Source organism: Argentina silus, assembly GCF_951799395.1.
Source record: "Argentina silus genome assembly, chromosome: 5".
Taxonomy (NCBI): domain Eukaryota; kingdom Metazoa; phylum Chordata; class Actinopteri; order Argentiniformes; family Argentinidae; genus Argentina; species Argentina silus.
The window spans coordinates 18584039-18602558 of record NC_139659.1 but is presented as its reverse complement, the minus strand read 5'-3'; the positions used below and the strand labels follow the sequence as shown (position 1 = coordinate 18602558).

The following is an 18520-nucleotide window of genomic DNA, read 5'->3' as shown; positions in this document are numbered from 1 at the left end:
CTGGACATTGAAATAAATAAATTTGTGTAGATAAGTTTTATACTGTATTTCTTTCATACCATCATTGTTTTCAGATACAATAGTTCATGTCAAAGAACCCTAATAAAATAATATAAATAGTAAATGCTAGATTGATTGACATGATAAAATGTAGCTCTCCTCACAAAATAGAAGCCACTAGCAGGACCAAGAGAGATCCTCATCCACACTGTTTTCACAGGAACCCTGGGGAAAATCTACCACAAATGTACATCTTGTTATCACGGTTGATTGACTTATTCCAGAAGCACTTGAACTGGCTTTTGATCTAGTCATGTGTGTTAATGTGTTATGTTTTTTATTGACCACACAGTGGGTTAGGGTTAACCCTAACCCTTTTTTTCACAAACCATGGTCTTACAGTTCTATCTACAAATGATTGTCTTCGCAATCCTCTCAAGCCCTTCAGCTCAGTCAGAATCTCTGAACTAAACATATCCAAATGCATTTCTACTCTGTACGTACATCAATGTTTGTTGGTTTGTTTGTTTGTTTGTTGACGTCATCATAGAACGCCCATGGACTCCTGGGATTCCATCTCATTGGACAGAATCCTCCTGCCGTTGTCGCTGTAGCTTCGGTTGGGAAGAAACGAGAGCCTGGAGAGGGAGAATGGAAATGAGTTATTGTTAAATATCAGAAGAAAACAAAACTGATGAAGTCAAGTTAAAGACTGAGTGTCAATCATATGAGTATTGGGTTTTTAATCATACTGGTGGACTAAGGGCTCTAATTTATATGAGCAAAAAAGTGCCAAAAAGTCAGCAAAGTCAGCCAACTGCAATATTAATAATAAACACTATGAGATGCTACTGCAACTTGGGTTTGGATGATTTGCAATGTATTTACAGACTGTTCACTAAAACTGTGGTGGAATAACCACCGTTTTCGCAAAAACATTGTTAAAGACAAGGTGTAGAGTTGTTCTGATTTTTTTGCTCAGTTCAGCATTTATGCTCAAGCCTATTGGAGCCCTATCTGAGCCTCTCTCTAAGGCTCTAAACAATAAGAAGGTCTTGTGTTCACTGCTTCTGGCCAAGACAGCCCTGTCTGGAGTCCAACAAACTCAGAATCAGCTCTTAGCCTAGCCCTTAACCCTGTGAACACTCCTGTAGATCAGAGGGGATTTGACAGACCTAGGCCTAAGTAAGATGGAGGAAAATTACACATGACCCTAGGGAGGTGTTACCATATTGCTTAAACCTATCCAGTTCTCTCATATCTACAGATCAAGTGTCTGGGGGGTAGGGGGTTGTTTTAGGATTCAGAGCTGAAATCACTCTGATGAGTCAAAACGTTTGTATCACTATCAGACCATCAAACCCCTTTACGAATACCCACGGGGTAAAACAAGTAAACAAGCAAGTCATTGTTTTGTTTGGGTCAACTTGAATTTAATTAAAAATAGGCAATTGAAAACTGAAGGAAAATAACCAAAATTGGATGTTTGGTTCCCAATGATGTATTCCATGTCTTTAGGGCATCATTTTATGTTTCCATTGTTTTCCAGGATATTTTTATTCAGTTTGGGCTGTGTTTATGGTGTAAGAGCAAAAATAGCTCTCCATACCAGATTTTCCCAGGTTTGAACTAAATTGGGTTTGAAGTCCCCCCATAGTAACCCCTGAACTCTCCAGAATCTTGTTTACATTGAGCATGTAAATGCTTTGGCAGTGTTGTCTCCCCAAACTCTCATACTAAGTTAGAGACATCACAGATAAGACATAACTGATAACATAAAAGGCAACATCTTTGGATGTAGCACAAACTCGTCATTACCGTAACAACAATGTTACAACAGTGTTGTCCACATCTTTGAGAAATTGGGGATCACCAACATGTTCTGAAAGAACTAGTGCCAAAATAAACCCACACATGGTCAAACACACAACATCAACAGAACATGTTGTTAGGTCAAAAGGGGAACTAGGCCTGTAGGCCTGTGGTTTGACTCTATGCATGCCTATTTTGACCTAAACATTCCAACATCTATCAGACATCCAAATGACTCCCAAAGAGAATGTCTAGCGAGCGCAAGTACATTATGTGTCCCTTTTCATAGCTTAGATCGTTGTCACTTAATACAACATCCAACAAGTGAAGAGAAAGCATCAGGCCTAGAACTAACAAATTGAATCATCTTTTAAGTTGGTAACATTAAATAATCAGGCCTTATCTGTGCTCACTAGAACATTAAGCAATAAGGAATAGTGGATAAAATAGCTATTTTCCCAAAGGAAGGCTGATGTAGGCCTACAACGAAAGGGGAAACATCTTTTCAAAGAAATACAAACATCGTACATCACAAAATGAACACACTATACTCTTTTACAAATATTATACATATATTGCATCAAAATACTAAAACTGTGTATGCCACAATAACATCATACTGTGATACACTGTAATCCTATTTGTTGATGCACATACAGTTAGGTCCATATACACTCACCAGCCACTTTATTAGGTACACCTTGCTAGTACTGGGTTGGACCCCCTTTTGTAGCCCATCTGCTTCAAGGTTCGACGTGTTGTGTGTTCAGAGATGGTCTTTTGCCTTTCTATCATCTCAAACCAGTCTGGCCATTCTCCTCTGACCTCTGACCTCTGACCATCAACAAGCCATTTTCGCCCAGAGATCTGCCGTTCACTGGATATTTTCTCTTTTTCTCTGTAAACCCTAGAGATGGTTGTGCGTGAAAATCCCAGTAGATCAGCAGTTTCTGAAATACTCAGACCAGCCTGTCCGGCACTAACAACCATGCCACATTCAAAGTCACTTAAATCACCTTTCTTTCCCATTCTGATGCTTGGTTTGAATTTCCGCAGGTCGTCTTGACCATGTCTACATGCCTAAATGCATTGAGTTGCTGCCATGTGATTGGCTGATTAGATATTTGCGTTACCGAGCAGTTGTACAGGTGTACCTAATAAAGTGGCCGGTGAGTGTATCTTTGGACTCTGACACAATTGTTTAATTGTGATTGTCAATTATTTTAGCTGTTTACCAAAACATAATCAAGTCACAGTTATACAAATTACAGGGCTTAAAGTGCAGACTCTCAGCTTTAATTTGAGGGTATTCACATCCAAATTGGAGGGTTTAGGAATTACAGCTCTTTAATATGTAGCCCCCTCTTTTTCAAGGGACCAAAAGTAATTAGACAATTGACTCAAAAGCAGTTTCATGGACAGGTGTGGGCTATTCCTTTGTTATTTTTTTATCAATTAAGCAGGTACAAGGTCTGAGTTGATTCCAAGTGTGGGATTTGCATTTGGAAGCTGTTGCTGTGAACGCACAACATGCGGTCAAAGGAGCTCTCAATGCAAGTGAAACAGGCCATCCTTACGCTGCAAAAACAAAAAAAATCCATCAGAGAGATAGCGGCAACATTAGGAGTGGCCAAATCAACAGTTTGATACATTCTGAGAGAAAAAGAAAGCACTGGTGAGCTCGGCAACACAAAAAGGCCTGAATGTCCACGGAAGACAACAGTGGTGGATGATCGCAGGATCCTTCACATGGTAAAGAAAAACCCCTTCACAACATCTAGCCAAGTGACACTCTCCAGGAGGTAGGCATATCATTATCCAAGTTACCATAAAAAGAAGACTTCATGAGAGCAAATACAGAGGGTTCACTACAAGGTGCAAACCATTCATAAGCCTCAAGAATAGAAAGGCCAGATTAGACTTTGCCAAAAAAAACATCTAAAAAAAGCCAGCCCAGTTCTGGAATAGCATTCTTTGGACAGATGAAACTAAGATCAACCTGTACCAGCATGATGGGAAGAAAAAAGTATGGAGAAGGCTTGGAGAAGGCTCATGGTCCGAAGCATCCCACATCATCTATAAAACACGGTGGAGGCAGTGGGATGGCATGAGCATGCATGGCTTTCAATGGCACTGGGTCATTAGTGTTTATTGATGATGTGACAGAAGACAGAAGCAGCCGGATGAATTCTGAAGTGTTTAGGGATATACTGTCTGCTCAGATTCAGCCAAATTCAGCAAAGTTGATTGGACGGCGCTTCACAGTACAGATGGACAATGACCTAAAACATACTGCGAAAGCAACCCAGGAGTTTTTTAAGGCAAAGAAGTGGTCTGGGTTCCAGACATCAGGCAGTCATTGCCTGCAAAGGATTCTCGACAAAGTATTAAAAATGAACATTTTATTTATGATTATGTTAATTTGTCCAATTACATTTGAGCCCCTGAAAATAGGGGACTGTGTATAAAAATGGTTGCAATTCCTAAACGTTTCATACAATATTTTTGTTCAACCCCTTGAATTAAAGCTGAAAGTCTGCACTTCAATTCAATTGCAAAATTATGAAAATTGTGTCACTGTCCAAATATTTCCAGACCTAACTGTATCCATCTCTATCCTAGGTGGTTCAGGAAATCACACTCAAGCGATGAGTAGCCTTGCTGAGGACTTGAATTAGATCACAGAGCTAATGTCTAGGTTTTAGCTGGCTAAACAGTCTTGTGGCACGCAGGGCACTCATGTTCGAACATAGTCGGTCATACTGACGCTGTGTCAAAGGTCAAAGGGGTGTCATCGGTAAAGAGGTGGCACGGTGTACCTAGCTCATGTGATGATGAGTTATCTTGTCTGAGACATGAAGACTTGTGTTAGCTGCCCAAGCTAATGCCTTGGCAGGCTTACACAGTCCTGTGGTATACAAGAGACCTGGGTTCAAATTCCTTCGTTCGAACTAATGAACAAATGGTGGTCATCTCGTTAAAAATATGAAATATGCATTGATGATATTAACACTTCATCAACAGTGGATCAATCTCAGCTGCTGCTATTACTGCTGAAATACAGTATAGAAGGTTATTGGCACAGGACTTCAGGAGCAGTCCAGATGTCTGCTATCCATCGTCCTCTCGGAGACCTCCGACAATATTCGAACACAGATTATCCCCTAAGCCTGAATCAAATACACAGAAGGTCTCTACATCAACAGAGAGGCTGGACCATTATTTGAACAAGTTCATTTTCAGGGAAGGCTTTATTGACTAATTTGCTTTTTAATTTCATCCTGATTCTTTTTCCACAGTTCAGCTTTTCAAACTATAATGTGATCGGTATTGAATTCTCGAGGCCCAGAGAGACACTGGGTTGGAAACCAAAACCAAAACACTGGACTTCAGAACCGAATCAGGTGGACGCCAGTTTCCACAGTCGTTCATTGTTGATTGGGTTGATATGATTTTGTTTTGACATCAAAGAGTGTATAAATCTGCTTTTATGGAGATACAAGGATACTCCTACCTTATCTTACAGGTTTCAGAATACAGCATGTGACATTGCTGCAGTACCCAAGGACACAAGCTTTTCTTATTGCCAAAATATGCTGTGAAAGATAAGTTCTGCCACTAAAAACAAATACATTTCTTTTTTCCCCCAGCTCTAGCTAATCCCTATCATGTCCCATCTAATTTCAAATGAAGAACAACTGGGCCTGAAATAGGAGATATTTACAAAAACCTGGAGTCACAAAGAATAGAATAAAGCACCCTGTCTGCAAGATCCAAGGACTGTTAGAAGACATTGGGATTTCGGCTTAACTGAAAAACAACACTAGCCCTAATTCAATCAACTGCAGGTAGAATGATTCCAAGATAATGGATCAGAAACATAAAAGCAAGCTCAACCCGAACTAACTCAATATTTTATAATTCACTCATCATCTCTCCACTGTGATGGCTGATGATTTTCTGGCCCAAAATAGCTGCCATGGCATCCCCCAGGATCCCCCTACAGTGAGTTCCTCCAATACAGTACAATGAAATGTAAAGGCATTTGAGTCCCTGTAAAAACACTATATATGAATAAATGAATGAATTGATTTATTTTTGTTTCCGTATTTCTCAATTATACTGTTATCACCCTGATCGGTCCTTGGCGATTATACTGTAATTTCAGAAATTAACTAAACATTTCTTATGCACTGCATCATGTGTTCTGTTCACAAGCTTCAAAACATGTGTTTAATTCTCCGCTGGAGGACAATAATCCTACATCATCTTTTGACTGAAAGTTTTTAAAAGTATCCACAGAGTCCATCTCATATAGGGAACAAGCAAGCATAGTCTGCAGAGCCTGGAGGGGTTGTGTTATGAGGCATGTACAAAAGTAAGATATATATAGTTTGAATCAGGTGCCTATGGCACAAAGAGATATTGTGAAATAATATAAAAACCTGACTTTATATTGTTTATTGTGTGCAAAATAATGCTAAACTGCAATAAATGTTTTTGTTGTTTTCATATATGATCAAAAACTACATAAGGAATGACTTTGACTAGAGCCTTCATTTTTAGACTGAAACAAATGAAACCCTGCAAGGTGCCTTCGGGTCAGGAAGTGATTTCAGTACATCAAGACAAACGGGGATAACATCAGAAACATCCTCAGCATTTGAGGGCCTCCCTTTATGAGCTATGTTTAAACTCCCCTTTACGGTTATAAACCCCATATACCTTAGGAAAATTCATTACCACAAGTGAATCAAATCAGATCAGCTCTGACTTGTTATTCCAAGTAAAAAAAACTACAGTAAGTCTTACTACAGTCCAAATCAAGTTTGTTTCCTTTGAAGAAAATGAAAAAGACTTCATAAAAGCCAGCCATCTCATTTTCCACTGACGTTATCACAGTCATTCCTAAAATTCTAAGCCTTCACTTTTTTATTGTCTATTTCAGGGTCATACCAATGTGTTGGCCTCTGAAGACAGATTTCTTGTGAATTTCTGTATATTTGTTCAATGTTTCTTCTTTCTTCTTTACTTACTCCTTTCATCATACTTCAATTTACAGTTCACTGACAGCAGTTATTTACAGTTAATTCCAAGCATTTGTGTAAATTGGCCATATCTGTTAAGCCTTACATACATACATAGCATACAGAAAAAGCATGTTATGGTTGGCCTAGAGACACAGAGAGGCGGTTTATTGGTCAGAGAACCTGTACTCCTAATGTGATACTGGCTCACTCACTGAATAGGTTTGTTCATCCATTAATGTCAAGACAGGTATTCACAGCTGTAAGTACTAAATAACAAAGATGTTCATGTACAAACTATAAAACTATCTGGATCGTCCTACAATAGTGCCTGAAAAAAATGGTTGAAGTCTAAAAATAGTGTGTGTGTGTGTGTGTGTGTGTGTGTGTGTGTGTGTGTGTGTGTGTGTGTGTGTGTGTGTGTGTGTGTGTGTGCGTGTGTGCATGCATGTATGATTTACAAAAGGAACTCAACTTTGTTACATGGCCATGTTTGTCTACGGTTGGTTACATTGTGTTGCAGTACAATACAGGTGTGGCCGTGTGTGAACAGTGTAAACACCGAATTAACATCGGTCAGAGCAAGCAGGTTGATAAGGAATGTTCAAACATGAATAAACCTTCTAAACTCTTAATCCAAAGTCAACAGAACCAAGGGGTGATATGTGAACTTTCCAAACCTCTGGCTTTAACATTTCGGAATCTCTAGGGGAAACTGTGGATTGATGGAATCAAGACTCACACATAGCAGACAAAATTCGTCCATGCCTATGTTTAAATGGTCAATCATTACTATGGAAGAGAATGGAAGGGTGCAGGATTATATTGGCAACTGCTTGGAAGCAAAATCTTGCCAAAGCTTGTCTTGAACTGAGGAGAGATGATTCAAAATGATAATTTCTGACAGATCTGGCAATATCGACAACTCTGTTAAACGTATACGTATACGTATACCTGTACACTGTACACTGACTGCTCAAATTCTACCCTATTTCAGTTGACAAAACAAATACACATGAGATCATCTGCCAGTTATTTGCTGTTACTATGTAAACAAACAGAACGTAAAATAAAATCTAGGGTTTTCAATATATCGTTCAGAAAATATCTGATGACATTTAGGACCAGTCACCACGGTGCAGGCATTTATTGTACTGTAGTTCAGTTTAGTCCTACGAGCTGAGACCCTGGCCATGAGGCAATCAACAATGTCAATATCTGACCTGGTATCTCAAATTGGAGGCCTGTCTACAAATCTACACCAGCCAGACATCCAACTCACCTAACCTAACACACAATGTGTATCCCACTCATGACCAAATATGGGCATATTCTTCAGTGCACAATACATCTTGGAAACTTATTGAAACAGTTGCCATGGTGATCAGCACAAATAGACTGATTTACATGACAGACTCTATGCAGACCTATTGTTGATATCAGCATCAACAACAGTTGGAGATTAGAGGAGAATACCAGTTATTAAACAGATGCACTGAGGCCCTACCAATACACATTGCAAAAACACATTCACCTTACCAGAGGTGGCCTGCAATTATCAAGGCATTGAAATCTATAACCATCATTTATCTCGCAGTAAGTGATTATAACTCAATAACACCAGAATATGAATACTGCCTTTTCTCTTTCCTCTACTTATATCACTTCTAGGGCTGGTTTACCTGACACAGATTAACCCTAGATTAACCCTAGATTAACCCTAGGCCTACAATTAAATCTTCAATGGAGAATGTTTATTTAGTCCAGGACTAGGCTTAAACGGTTGGTTCAGGATTTTTCAATTTAAAGTCAGATGGTTCCTTACGTTGAAAGTAGTTTATGGATCAGGTGAAACTTTAATTCATGGTTCAGAGTTGCTTAAATAGCCACTACCAACTTCGCCACATTCAAGGTAAGAAACCATCTGACTATAATTTGAAAAATCCTGAACCAACCCTTCAATCTCTATCCAGAAAACCCGGAATACTCTCCTGTCCCAAAATCAGTGTAGAGGAGAACTAGATTAAGTTGTATGATTCAAGGAGTTATAATCTACTCTCTACATATGATATTATTAGACTTCCATACAAAAAACCAATAGCTGTTTATATTTACAAAGTAGAACGGTTGAGAACTCGAGCAGCAGTTGATAGCAGCAGTCAAGATAGCAGCTGTGAAAACAAGACATGCATTGTGTGTTGACCTCAACCCGTCCGTCTCTACAGAACACAGACCTTCTCTCTAAAGAACACATCAATCTACTAAACACCAGGCCAGACGCCAAGACGACAGCAATATATCATATATTGCAGTGAAATCATTTTTGTTCAATAGTAGATAACTTACCAGAATCTTAAATTCACCACAGTTTTGGTGATTACATTTTATACCTAAGCGTTGTTAGCGCCATGCTCTACCAACTGAGCCACAGAGGACCACGTGCCTTCCACCAACTCTTCAGAGGATCGGGTAGGGAATTGGACCGCAGCCAATGTCTTGTCTGATGGACATCCTTATAAAATCTTACTGTGTTGAACCATTAACCAGCCCTGTGGCTACCTGGTTTCTACACCCTGCAATAACCACACCTACTATCATCGCCTCTGAGGAATAAAGCAATATCAGCACATTGAAGACTTTAAGGAACACAGTCAATGCTTTAGAACTGCTAAAGAATTCCAGCATCTTTTGATCACTGCTGGCCCAATACAATGTATGAATGCAAAATGTTTTGGCCTGAATTTGCTTTCCGTTTCATCTGTATCAGATCAAATCTATGTTGCATGTGAATACCAGGTGTAACCATGGCCTAAATGTGGTCATGTTCAGTGTCCTAGAGAATGTTTTTTTCACCAGAGACAGCACAGACGAATGCCAACACCACTTCTTGCAGCGACTAGACTTTCCTAGCAGATTTCTGCTCCACACACTGAACAAGGCCAGCACTGCAACTTAGCTTCAGCCATTTGCCAATAGACAGACTGGGTTGGGTTTGGTGTGTGTGTGTGTGTGTGTGTGTGTGTGTGTGTGTGTGTGTGTGTGTGTGTGTGTGTGTGTGTGTGTGTGTGTGTGTGTGACTGTAGGAGCCTGATACAATCTTCTACAATATCCCTCAAATAAAAACTCCCACCACATGTTGTTTTCAGTGAGCCCATCATTACCAATGGCTCAGCAACGTTTGGACAAGCTCCTGCTTTTTGGCATTACTGGATTACAATTTTGACAACATTCAACAACATTGCAAACAAAAGTCCAAAGTTCTGCTCATGCAAGTAAACATTATTCTAAGAGAATAGTAGAGTTGGGCACAGATATGAGACACAGCGCTCGGTGAAAGGGCACTCCGGACTCCGGGAAAAGAAAGGGAAAAAGAGCGGAAGGGATGGATGGAGTCATACTATCCATTTATACAATGATTTTGTTTATCAGTTCATTTTGTGATGTTTCATCAAAAGCTTAACATTTCAATCCCCTCCTTAAATCTTTAGAAATATCACACTGATATTTCTAATCTGCGGACAGCAAAGTAAGAATTTCGTTGTACAGGGAAACATGTTTTCTACTGTGCCAATGATAATAAACACTTTGAATCTTGAATCTTGATAATAGGCTATCGCTCCATAGCACTCACAGCTGTCATCATGAAGTGCGTTGAGAGGCTGGTCAAGGCCCACATCAACTCACATTACCTGACGCACTGCACCCAATCAATTTGCATACCACCCAAACAGATCCACAGATGATGCAATCGCTACTGCAATATTCTGTATCCATGTTGTGGCCACATTCTAGCATCTGTACGCTACCATAAAATGGGGCCCAAAAGTCACATTGCTACAGTACTTGATTCTGCTTTTTATCACACATTTTCCTTTGAAACCTCTTTACTTGTAATATGAACAAAACCAAAGAGTACTAAGTGAATGAACATGAATAAACCAATGCTAGACCTGTGTGAACCGGAGCCTATGGCTAATCTGTGTGTGAATCAAGACTCAACAGAGATTCCTTTCTCTTCTCGCATTATTACCACACTTGGGTGTTTTTTCGTGTACAGTACAGCTTGTTATGCCCCTGCCTGCAGATTACTAAACACACACTCTCAATCCACACTGTGTTCTGATCCTGAAAGCGGCTTTCGAAAGAAAATACGGTGTGGCTAAAGCTACTGAGAAGAGGAAAATGTTTTTCTACATGCTGATGGCGTTAACACATACAGTAATGATTTCCGTTACCGACAGGGAATCGTTTATGCACAATACTGTACATAACACAAGTTAGACATAATTATGTTATTTATGACACAACTATGAATGTATGACACAACTATCAATTAAGTGTTACAACAGCCTCAAACCTCATAAGAGGTCCTGACCTGGGTCAAATCCATGTAAAAAAAAAAAAAAAAGGCCTACTTTTTGCACTTTTATGACTATTCCATTGGTTGCATTTTACCGGGCAAACTAAATAAAGCGCAACTTGAGTATTTGACAAGGTGAGGAGGCAAAGGGAGGGCAGTAAAAGTAAAAACAGTACGTTTTTGTTGTTATATCAATCAAACCTCTGACTCAGCCCTCGTTGATGCTTTTTATGCCCACTAAACAGTTGTCTGCAAAACACTTAAACGACAACAACAGAGGCCTTGTGACTGAAAACACACCACACCTTGTGGTGTGTTTTCTTTACACACTGTACTTGAAATACATAAGTGATTTATCAAAGAACAAAGACTTGATTTAAACAACTGCAGAGGGTAGCAAATTATTTCAAATCAGATCAGCCCTCATGTTTACGACCGCTAGATAAAAATAACTTTAAAAATATCTCACACACACACACACACACACACACACACACACACACACACACACACACAGACAGACAGACAGACACACACACACACACACACACACAGACAGACAGACACACACACACACACACGCAGACAGACAGACACACACACACAAACATCACATGGCTGCACATGGGACTGTGCCTAAATGTTCCTGTACCAACCAGTTCAACGCTAGGGAAAAGAATATTCAACACCAAATCCGGAATGAGTTCCCAACGGCTTCTATTCTAGTTGCAGTAATCAGATTACGAGCATCTGTTTTGTGTCTCAAACACATTTTAATAGACAGCCATTAGACGGCATCTAATATTGTTTGTTTTTCTGCTTCCTAAATTACGCACTCGTGAATCTAACTAGTGACCATTACAAGTGTGAACACAGCAACAAAGTTACCAGCTAAGCATGAAATGTAATGTTCTTTTCCACTAATATATAAAATAAAAACATATGGGCGCGTCCTAATATGGAACAAAGTCATAAGCATTAAATGTGAAAAACCCGCAAACAACATGGAACAATAACAGAAAATCCCACCACAGAAAGAGACATGTGCTAAAACCATGCACTTTAAAGTGTCTTTCTCTATAGTCTGTGATGCACTTAAAAAAGCCAGAGACAAAAAAGGTCATCCTAACAGAAGATCAGTCACCTCACAGACACCTAAAAGATCTAAATAAAATATGCCAATGGAGTGTCTAAAGTACCTAAGTAAGACTGACTTAGGTGCCGTTTGACATTCCAGCCTTGAGAGGCACATCCATTTTGTTTTCCTTCTGTAAAGCGTCTGTGTTGATGATGATGTCATCGAGGGCGCGTGCCATTGGTGCAAGGCTTTGTGGGTTTAAGTGTCTTCACTCACACATGGGTCTGTGTGTGCCAGCTACCCAGCCCCGACCAAATTGGGTATGGAAAAAAACAGGCTTATAATCTATATCCCTGTTCTTCCCTGGTCTGCAGATAAACTCCCCCGGGTTAAGGTTTATAGTTAAACAGAGATTATGTGCTAGATGATACACCTCTTCACTTGTTAAGTTAAACATAGATTATATACGTGATACCCTGTTAAAAACTTTCCAAATTTCCATTACCTTTTTCTAACATGTATGAGATTACTATACGCTGAAGTCATATATAGCTAAGATTAGAGAAAACCATTAACGGTCAAATCAAAAAAAGTATGGCATACAACAGACAGTTAAGTGTCAGGGTCTATACTCAGGGTCTATAAGACTATGTTGTCAATGGCAACGTATCTATTCATAACTAAACCTGTTTCAAAAAAGAATGATACCATAGATTAAAGATAGGATAGAAACGAAAGAGGGACATACAGGCAGTCAACAGTTAAGGTTTGAAGCCTTATTTGAAGATGATTCTACATGTTGAAAAGTGGACTAAATATTCATTGTACCTGACCCTGATGGAAGCGTGAGATTAACCTGGTTTTCTATCCAAACCCCAGATGTGTTTGCCAACATCTCATCTCTGTTGGATCCAAATTAATTGAGAGATTCCTATTCCCCCTACCTGAGAGAGGAGGAGGATGTTAATTCAGTCTGGGCCGTGTCTGTGTGGAGTCAATGGCTCTCTAGAAACCAGTGAAGATGTACAGTATATTATCCAATGCAGAATTTCTGCTTATCTAGAAGCTGGCAACGGTGTGTATCATCTAATATAGAGTATCTGCTTACTGTGAAACCAGTGAAGAGGTGTATTCTCCAGCATAGAATCTCTGGTTAACTAAAAACCAGTAAAGAGGTGTACCAACTCATATATAATCTCTGTTTATCTAGAAACTGGTGAAGAGGTGTAGGAACTCATATATAATCTCTGTTTATCTAGAAACCAGTGAAGAGGTGTAGGAATTCATATATAATCTCTGTTTATCTAGAAACCAGTGAAGAGGTGTACCAGCTCATATATAATCTCTGTTTATCTAGAAACTAGTGAAGAGGTGTGTTCTCCAATGTAGAGTCTGGTTAACTAGATTAACCCTGACCCCACTGCAGATGGATTTGATGGTGCCAGCCTTGATTTAATTGTGTATACCTATTTACAGTTGAATGAGCATGCCTTGCGGACATCCTGAAGAAATCGCACCTCACCATTTGTCAATTCCTTTGCGTGGAATGTGTCTCACACCTATGTCCTTTTGTTGGGAATGATATTTAAGGAGAAGGACAGCAAGTCCTTTGAGTTACTCTCTTGTGTTGTCCTTGACACACGTTAAACGTATGGTTAAAAGTTACAGTCATATGTTGCTTTGAAACTGTTAAATTGTTTACTTTGTTGATACTCTATTCTCATTCTTCCTATGTGCATTAATGTGATGTTGTGCGCGAGATAAAGGATCTGTTAATACAGCACAACATAATCGTGACAAGGTTCTCCCATTTAATGTCTAATGTTCACATGCATCATTAACGACACGTAGAGTGAGTCATCAGCTTCATATATTGGCTTGAGCGTAAACTCCTCACAATCCGATTTATCTAGCATTTTGGGAATTCTTAATTGAATCTAGGATCCGATAAGATCGTTTGTCTGTCACATAGGGATGAGCAAAGCATTATCAATCATTATTAACCATGAAATATCTTTTGGAGTCAGATATAACGTAATGTTAACTTGTGTTAATTGGTCATGTGACCACTTACCACGTACTGAGTTTGCCTTATCATGTCCATAACCGTCTGAAGTTGTACATGGGGATACATATATATGTCTTATTCTTAACCTGTCCTCTATTGTTCTGTTTGTTGTTTTTTTACTTCCAATTCTTCAGTACCTACTTGAGGAAGGCAGATTCTGTCAGGGCCCCGGCACTTGTGGGTCTGGGCAGCAACCTACCTGAGAGCGATTGAGGTCCCGTTGGCGGATGCAGAGTAGGGCCGTGTGGGGCCGTAGCTGCTCTGGCGGACGTAGCGCTCATCCCCACAGCACAGGATCATGAGGAAGGCCCGCCGGAAGGCCCGGTTGAGGAAGGCGTACAGGAAGGGGTTGAGGCCCGAGTTAACATAGCCCAACCACAGCCAGGCAGTCCACATCTGCCAAGGCACGCTGTAGTGGATGAAGGGGTCCACCACGTTGGTGATGAAGAAGGGCGCCCAGCACAGGCAGAAGCAGCCCATGATGACAGCCAGCGTCTTGGCAGCCTTGGTCTCCACGCGGATGCGGCTGGAGCCGTGCTGCTCGGGGCTGAGGTAGTTCTCAGGGGCAGAGCCCGCCCTCTTCAGCGTGCCAATCTGTCGGGCGTGGCCCATGGCCGTCACATAGATCCGTTGGTAGGCCAGGACCATCAGGCTCAGCGGCACGTAGAAGGCTACGGCGGAGCAGACGAGGGCGTAGGGGCGGTTCACCAGGAACACGCAGCTGGTCTCGTTACTACCACCGCTACTAAACTTCCTCTCCTCGATCTGAGGCAAGAGAGACCAGCAAAACATGACTAACAAACAGGCAGAGACCAGTCCACAAACAAGCTGGCATGTACACACAAGCAAAACCAGGAAATGGAAGACAAGAGATTTCTATGTACAGTAGTAACATGATAATACAATGTTGTTACCTGTGTAAATACAGAATTACTACACAGGTGTTCCAAAGAGAAACGTAATGTAAAGTGTCTAATGTTAAGTGTCTAGTAACTCAATACTAACTTTAGGCTGAATGATCACATTATTGTTGTTCAGAAATCGGTTGTAGTGGATTGTTCTAAGCACTGATTTGTGTTCAGACATCGGAGCTATGTTGTATGATCTACAGTATGTCTACATTGCAAACAACAATCATCACTGTCTATGTTGTTTTTAAAACTAGAAGAGGACTTCATACAACAGACTTCAAATGCTATTCAAATGAAAAGGCTTTGACCTCAGTTTAAAGTGATACTCTTGTTCACTCAACAACAAAATCACATTTTAATCCTCATGCCTACTGTACCTTGAAAGCAGTGTATGGACAAGGACAGACTGCAATCCACACAGTGATCAAGCCACTAGCCTAGTTGCTTAATGCTAGCATTTTGTAACCAAAAAATGAATAGAAGTCAATCTCTACCGATTTCATGCCTAAATCATCTCAAAGTAACTTAGAAACATATGGTTGGGCTCTATGACTTGTTTGAATTACTTTGAGATGAGTTGGGCATGAAATCAAGAATGTGTGTGTGTGTGTGGGGGGGGGGTGTATTGCACATATGGACACTGTTATGTTCACTGAGAATACCCCCTATGTCTACTATTGCACACTCACGATGTCCTCTATGCCAATGGCATTCCAGCTTTGCATGATGGGAAGAAAGGAGATGAAGACAGGGATGAGCCAGCATCCTCCCAGCATCATGGCCACTCTGACAGGTGTCATCTTGTTTCTGTACACCAGCGGCTGGCAGCAGATGGCATAGTACCTGGCAACACACACACACATAAAGCTTACAATGCATTATGAAGAGGATATTCATAGAAAGTGTAACTGTGGCAGTAGTCCTGTGTACCGGTAGTTGGGTAGGACAAATAAGCAAAGTGACTCATCATGGATGAATCAAAAAAAAAAATATATATATATATCGAAAAAGTATTTTCACATTACAAATTCCATGAGTCATGTGTCATATTTACACCCAGGGAATATGGAAGGAATGATAATGTGAAGTGAATAAATCTGATTAGCAGAGTGAGGGGGTGGAGGCGCTGAATGCTATGGTGACTCACACTGCCTCTGTGTGGGGCAGGTTTTTAAGATTTTAAAGGGATGTTCCACTTTTTTAACATTTGTTTCTGGTTTGGCCCTGACCTTGGGTGTAGTTAATTAGGCCAGACAGTTTTTAGCTACATCTGTTGCTTTCTTAGATACTCAGTAATAATATTTTGAGCCCCTATGGGGCTAGGGCTGGGTACCGACCGAATCACGTCGGTACCAAGTATAACGTGTCCAAAAAATGTGTTCCAACTTTTGGTTCTTTTGGATAAACAAGTACGCTGATGTCTGATTTGCGGGCGGCAAAGTTAGCTGGATGGGCAAAAGTTAGCTGTTACAGTTTCTCCTGGCCCACAGACAACATTCAAGGTAAGAAGCATCTGATTATAAGTTGTAAAATAGTGAACTATCCCTTAAAGATCACCTGTCCAGTGCTATACAGCACAAGTGCAGGATAGATGCAGTGGTCAGAAGGACGTCCAGTGAAGTCCGGACCAGACAGAAGATCTCTCCGTAACCCCAGTGACCCGTGGTCAGCTCCATGGCCGCAAACGGCATAACGGCCAGTGCCACCAGGAGGTCCGCAAACGCCAAGGACACGATGAAGTAGTTAGTTTTCTTTTTCCTATAAAGGAGAATTATAGGAACAAAGAAACTGGTAATTGTTTTGAAAACACCTAAATTATCTTCCATTAAGGCAGTTTATTTAATCTTATTCGATTTGAATGGAACATGGTGAGTCAGTTAAGAACCAATTCTAACAACGATGACCTGGCCAAGAGTGAACAGCTAAATGCAATGATATCATGCTTCTTTTTCACAGTGCCTCCATGGCCTACTCCATGGCCTACTCCATGGCCTACTCCATGGCCTACTCCATGGCCTACTCCATGGCCTACTCCAATGGCCTACATAATATCTTTACCTGACATGGAACTGTGTTACTGGCTAGCGGCCCCATGTGCACCTTCCTGATGATAATTGCATTTTTTAACCACCTGTGGTGCTTTGCTATGCACCAGAGAGACAAACCTATAGAGGCTGTGCTAAGTACAGTACACTAGTGGCATCTCAGACCATTACATGTTTACATTTATGGCATTTAGCAGACGCCTTTATCCAAAGTGACGTACAACAATACATTTGTTTAAGTAAGTGAATCATCTATCCAACAGTCATCATAAGACAAAGTAATCAATGCTCACACCAGGGGCCATTGGCAGTCGTAATGCCAGTAGGCTAAAACATTTTTTTGTAGTATATTTAAGTATATTTTATTAGCAGGAGAGAACTTGTACAGGGGGGTAGCAAGGGAGAAGAGGTCTCGGGGTTAGGGTTAGTATAGGGGGGGTAGTGAGGTGTCTGTTTGGCAGGAAGTGACCTCACTGTCGGTGTCTATTTGACAGGAAGCGAACTTACCGTAGCTGTCTGTCTTTGCAGAGTGCTACCATCACAAGCAGGTTTCCCAGTACGGTCATGATGATGATGATGGCAAGGAAGATGGTGAGAATAATCCTCTCCAAGGGGTTCAGTATATGTTCTGTGTTTACCACTTCTTCATCGACTGAACTACAGAAACAGACAATAATGGTTATTTCATTATTTATTACAATAATGGGGAAATACACAGTCATTATCAGTGTGGCACATCAAAAGCATATTGAATTATCGAAGGCATGAATTTGGTGGTGGCCTTCAAGTGTTTTGTGTATGCAACGTATTAAGGTCTATCTCCTTACTGTTGAGTTGGGTGTGATTTTGTGGCCATCACTGTTTATCTGCATGGAGGTCACCAGAGGGTATTCCTCCACACCAGACGCTGTGGCCCTGTGGACAAACAACCATAGTCCCCATCAGAGCTCTTATACTGCTGGAAAAGAGGTAAAGACTGCAGTAGTCCTGCTCCTCAGTGCTCTTAAACTGCTGCTACAGACTACAGTAATCCTGTTCATCAGAGCTCTTACAGACTACAGTGGTCCTGTTCATTTCTTTCTTGCTCTGATTATGATCAATGACTGATTATGATTAGCTACTACATTTATGTATCACTATGATGATGCTAAATGATGCTGAAAATAACAATAATGCTGAAAATTTTATGTATTGTACCTGCAACTTTTAAATGCTAATA

At 40.5% G+C, this 18520-nt stretch overlaps 1 protein-coding gene across 1 annotated transcript; it reads right to left on the bottom strand.

Annotated features, from left to right (window-relative positions):
* Positions 1 to 22: 22 nt before the first annotated feature.
* LOC310804306 (5-hydroxytryptamine receptor 4) lies at positions 23 to 18184 on the bottom strand. Its single transcript, XM_083669474.1, has 6 exons — positions 18129 to 18184; positions 17809 to 17958; positions 16814 to 17014; positions 15946 to 16099; positions 14545 to 15110; positions 23 to 638 (listed from the first exon to the last, which is right to left on the bottom strand). Exons 1-6 carry the CDS (start codon positions 18155 to 18157, stop codon positions 545 to 547), a joined length of 1194 nt encoding a protein of 397 aa, XP_083525600.1. The 5' UTR covers positions 18158 to 18184; the 3' UTR covers positions 23 to 544.
* Between the last annotated feature and the right edge of the window lie 336 nt (positions 18185 to 18520).

Bases quoted from the DNA above. Each gene is read 5' to 3' on its own strand.
- LOC310804306 (XM_083669474.1), bottom strand. From the start codon at position 18,157: ATGGCCACAAAATCACACCCAACTCAACA. The intron at 17,959-18,128 runs GTAAGGAGATAG...CTGTTTCTGTAG, and splicing joins AAATCACACCCAACTCAACA to TTCAGTCGATGAAGAAGTGG. The intron at 15,111-15,945 runs GTGAGTGTGCAA...CTCTTGCCTCAG, and splicing joins CCATTGGCATAGAGGACATC to ATCGAGGAGAGGAAGTTTAG.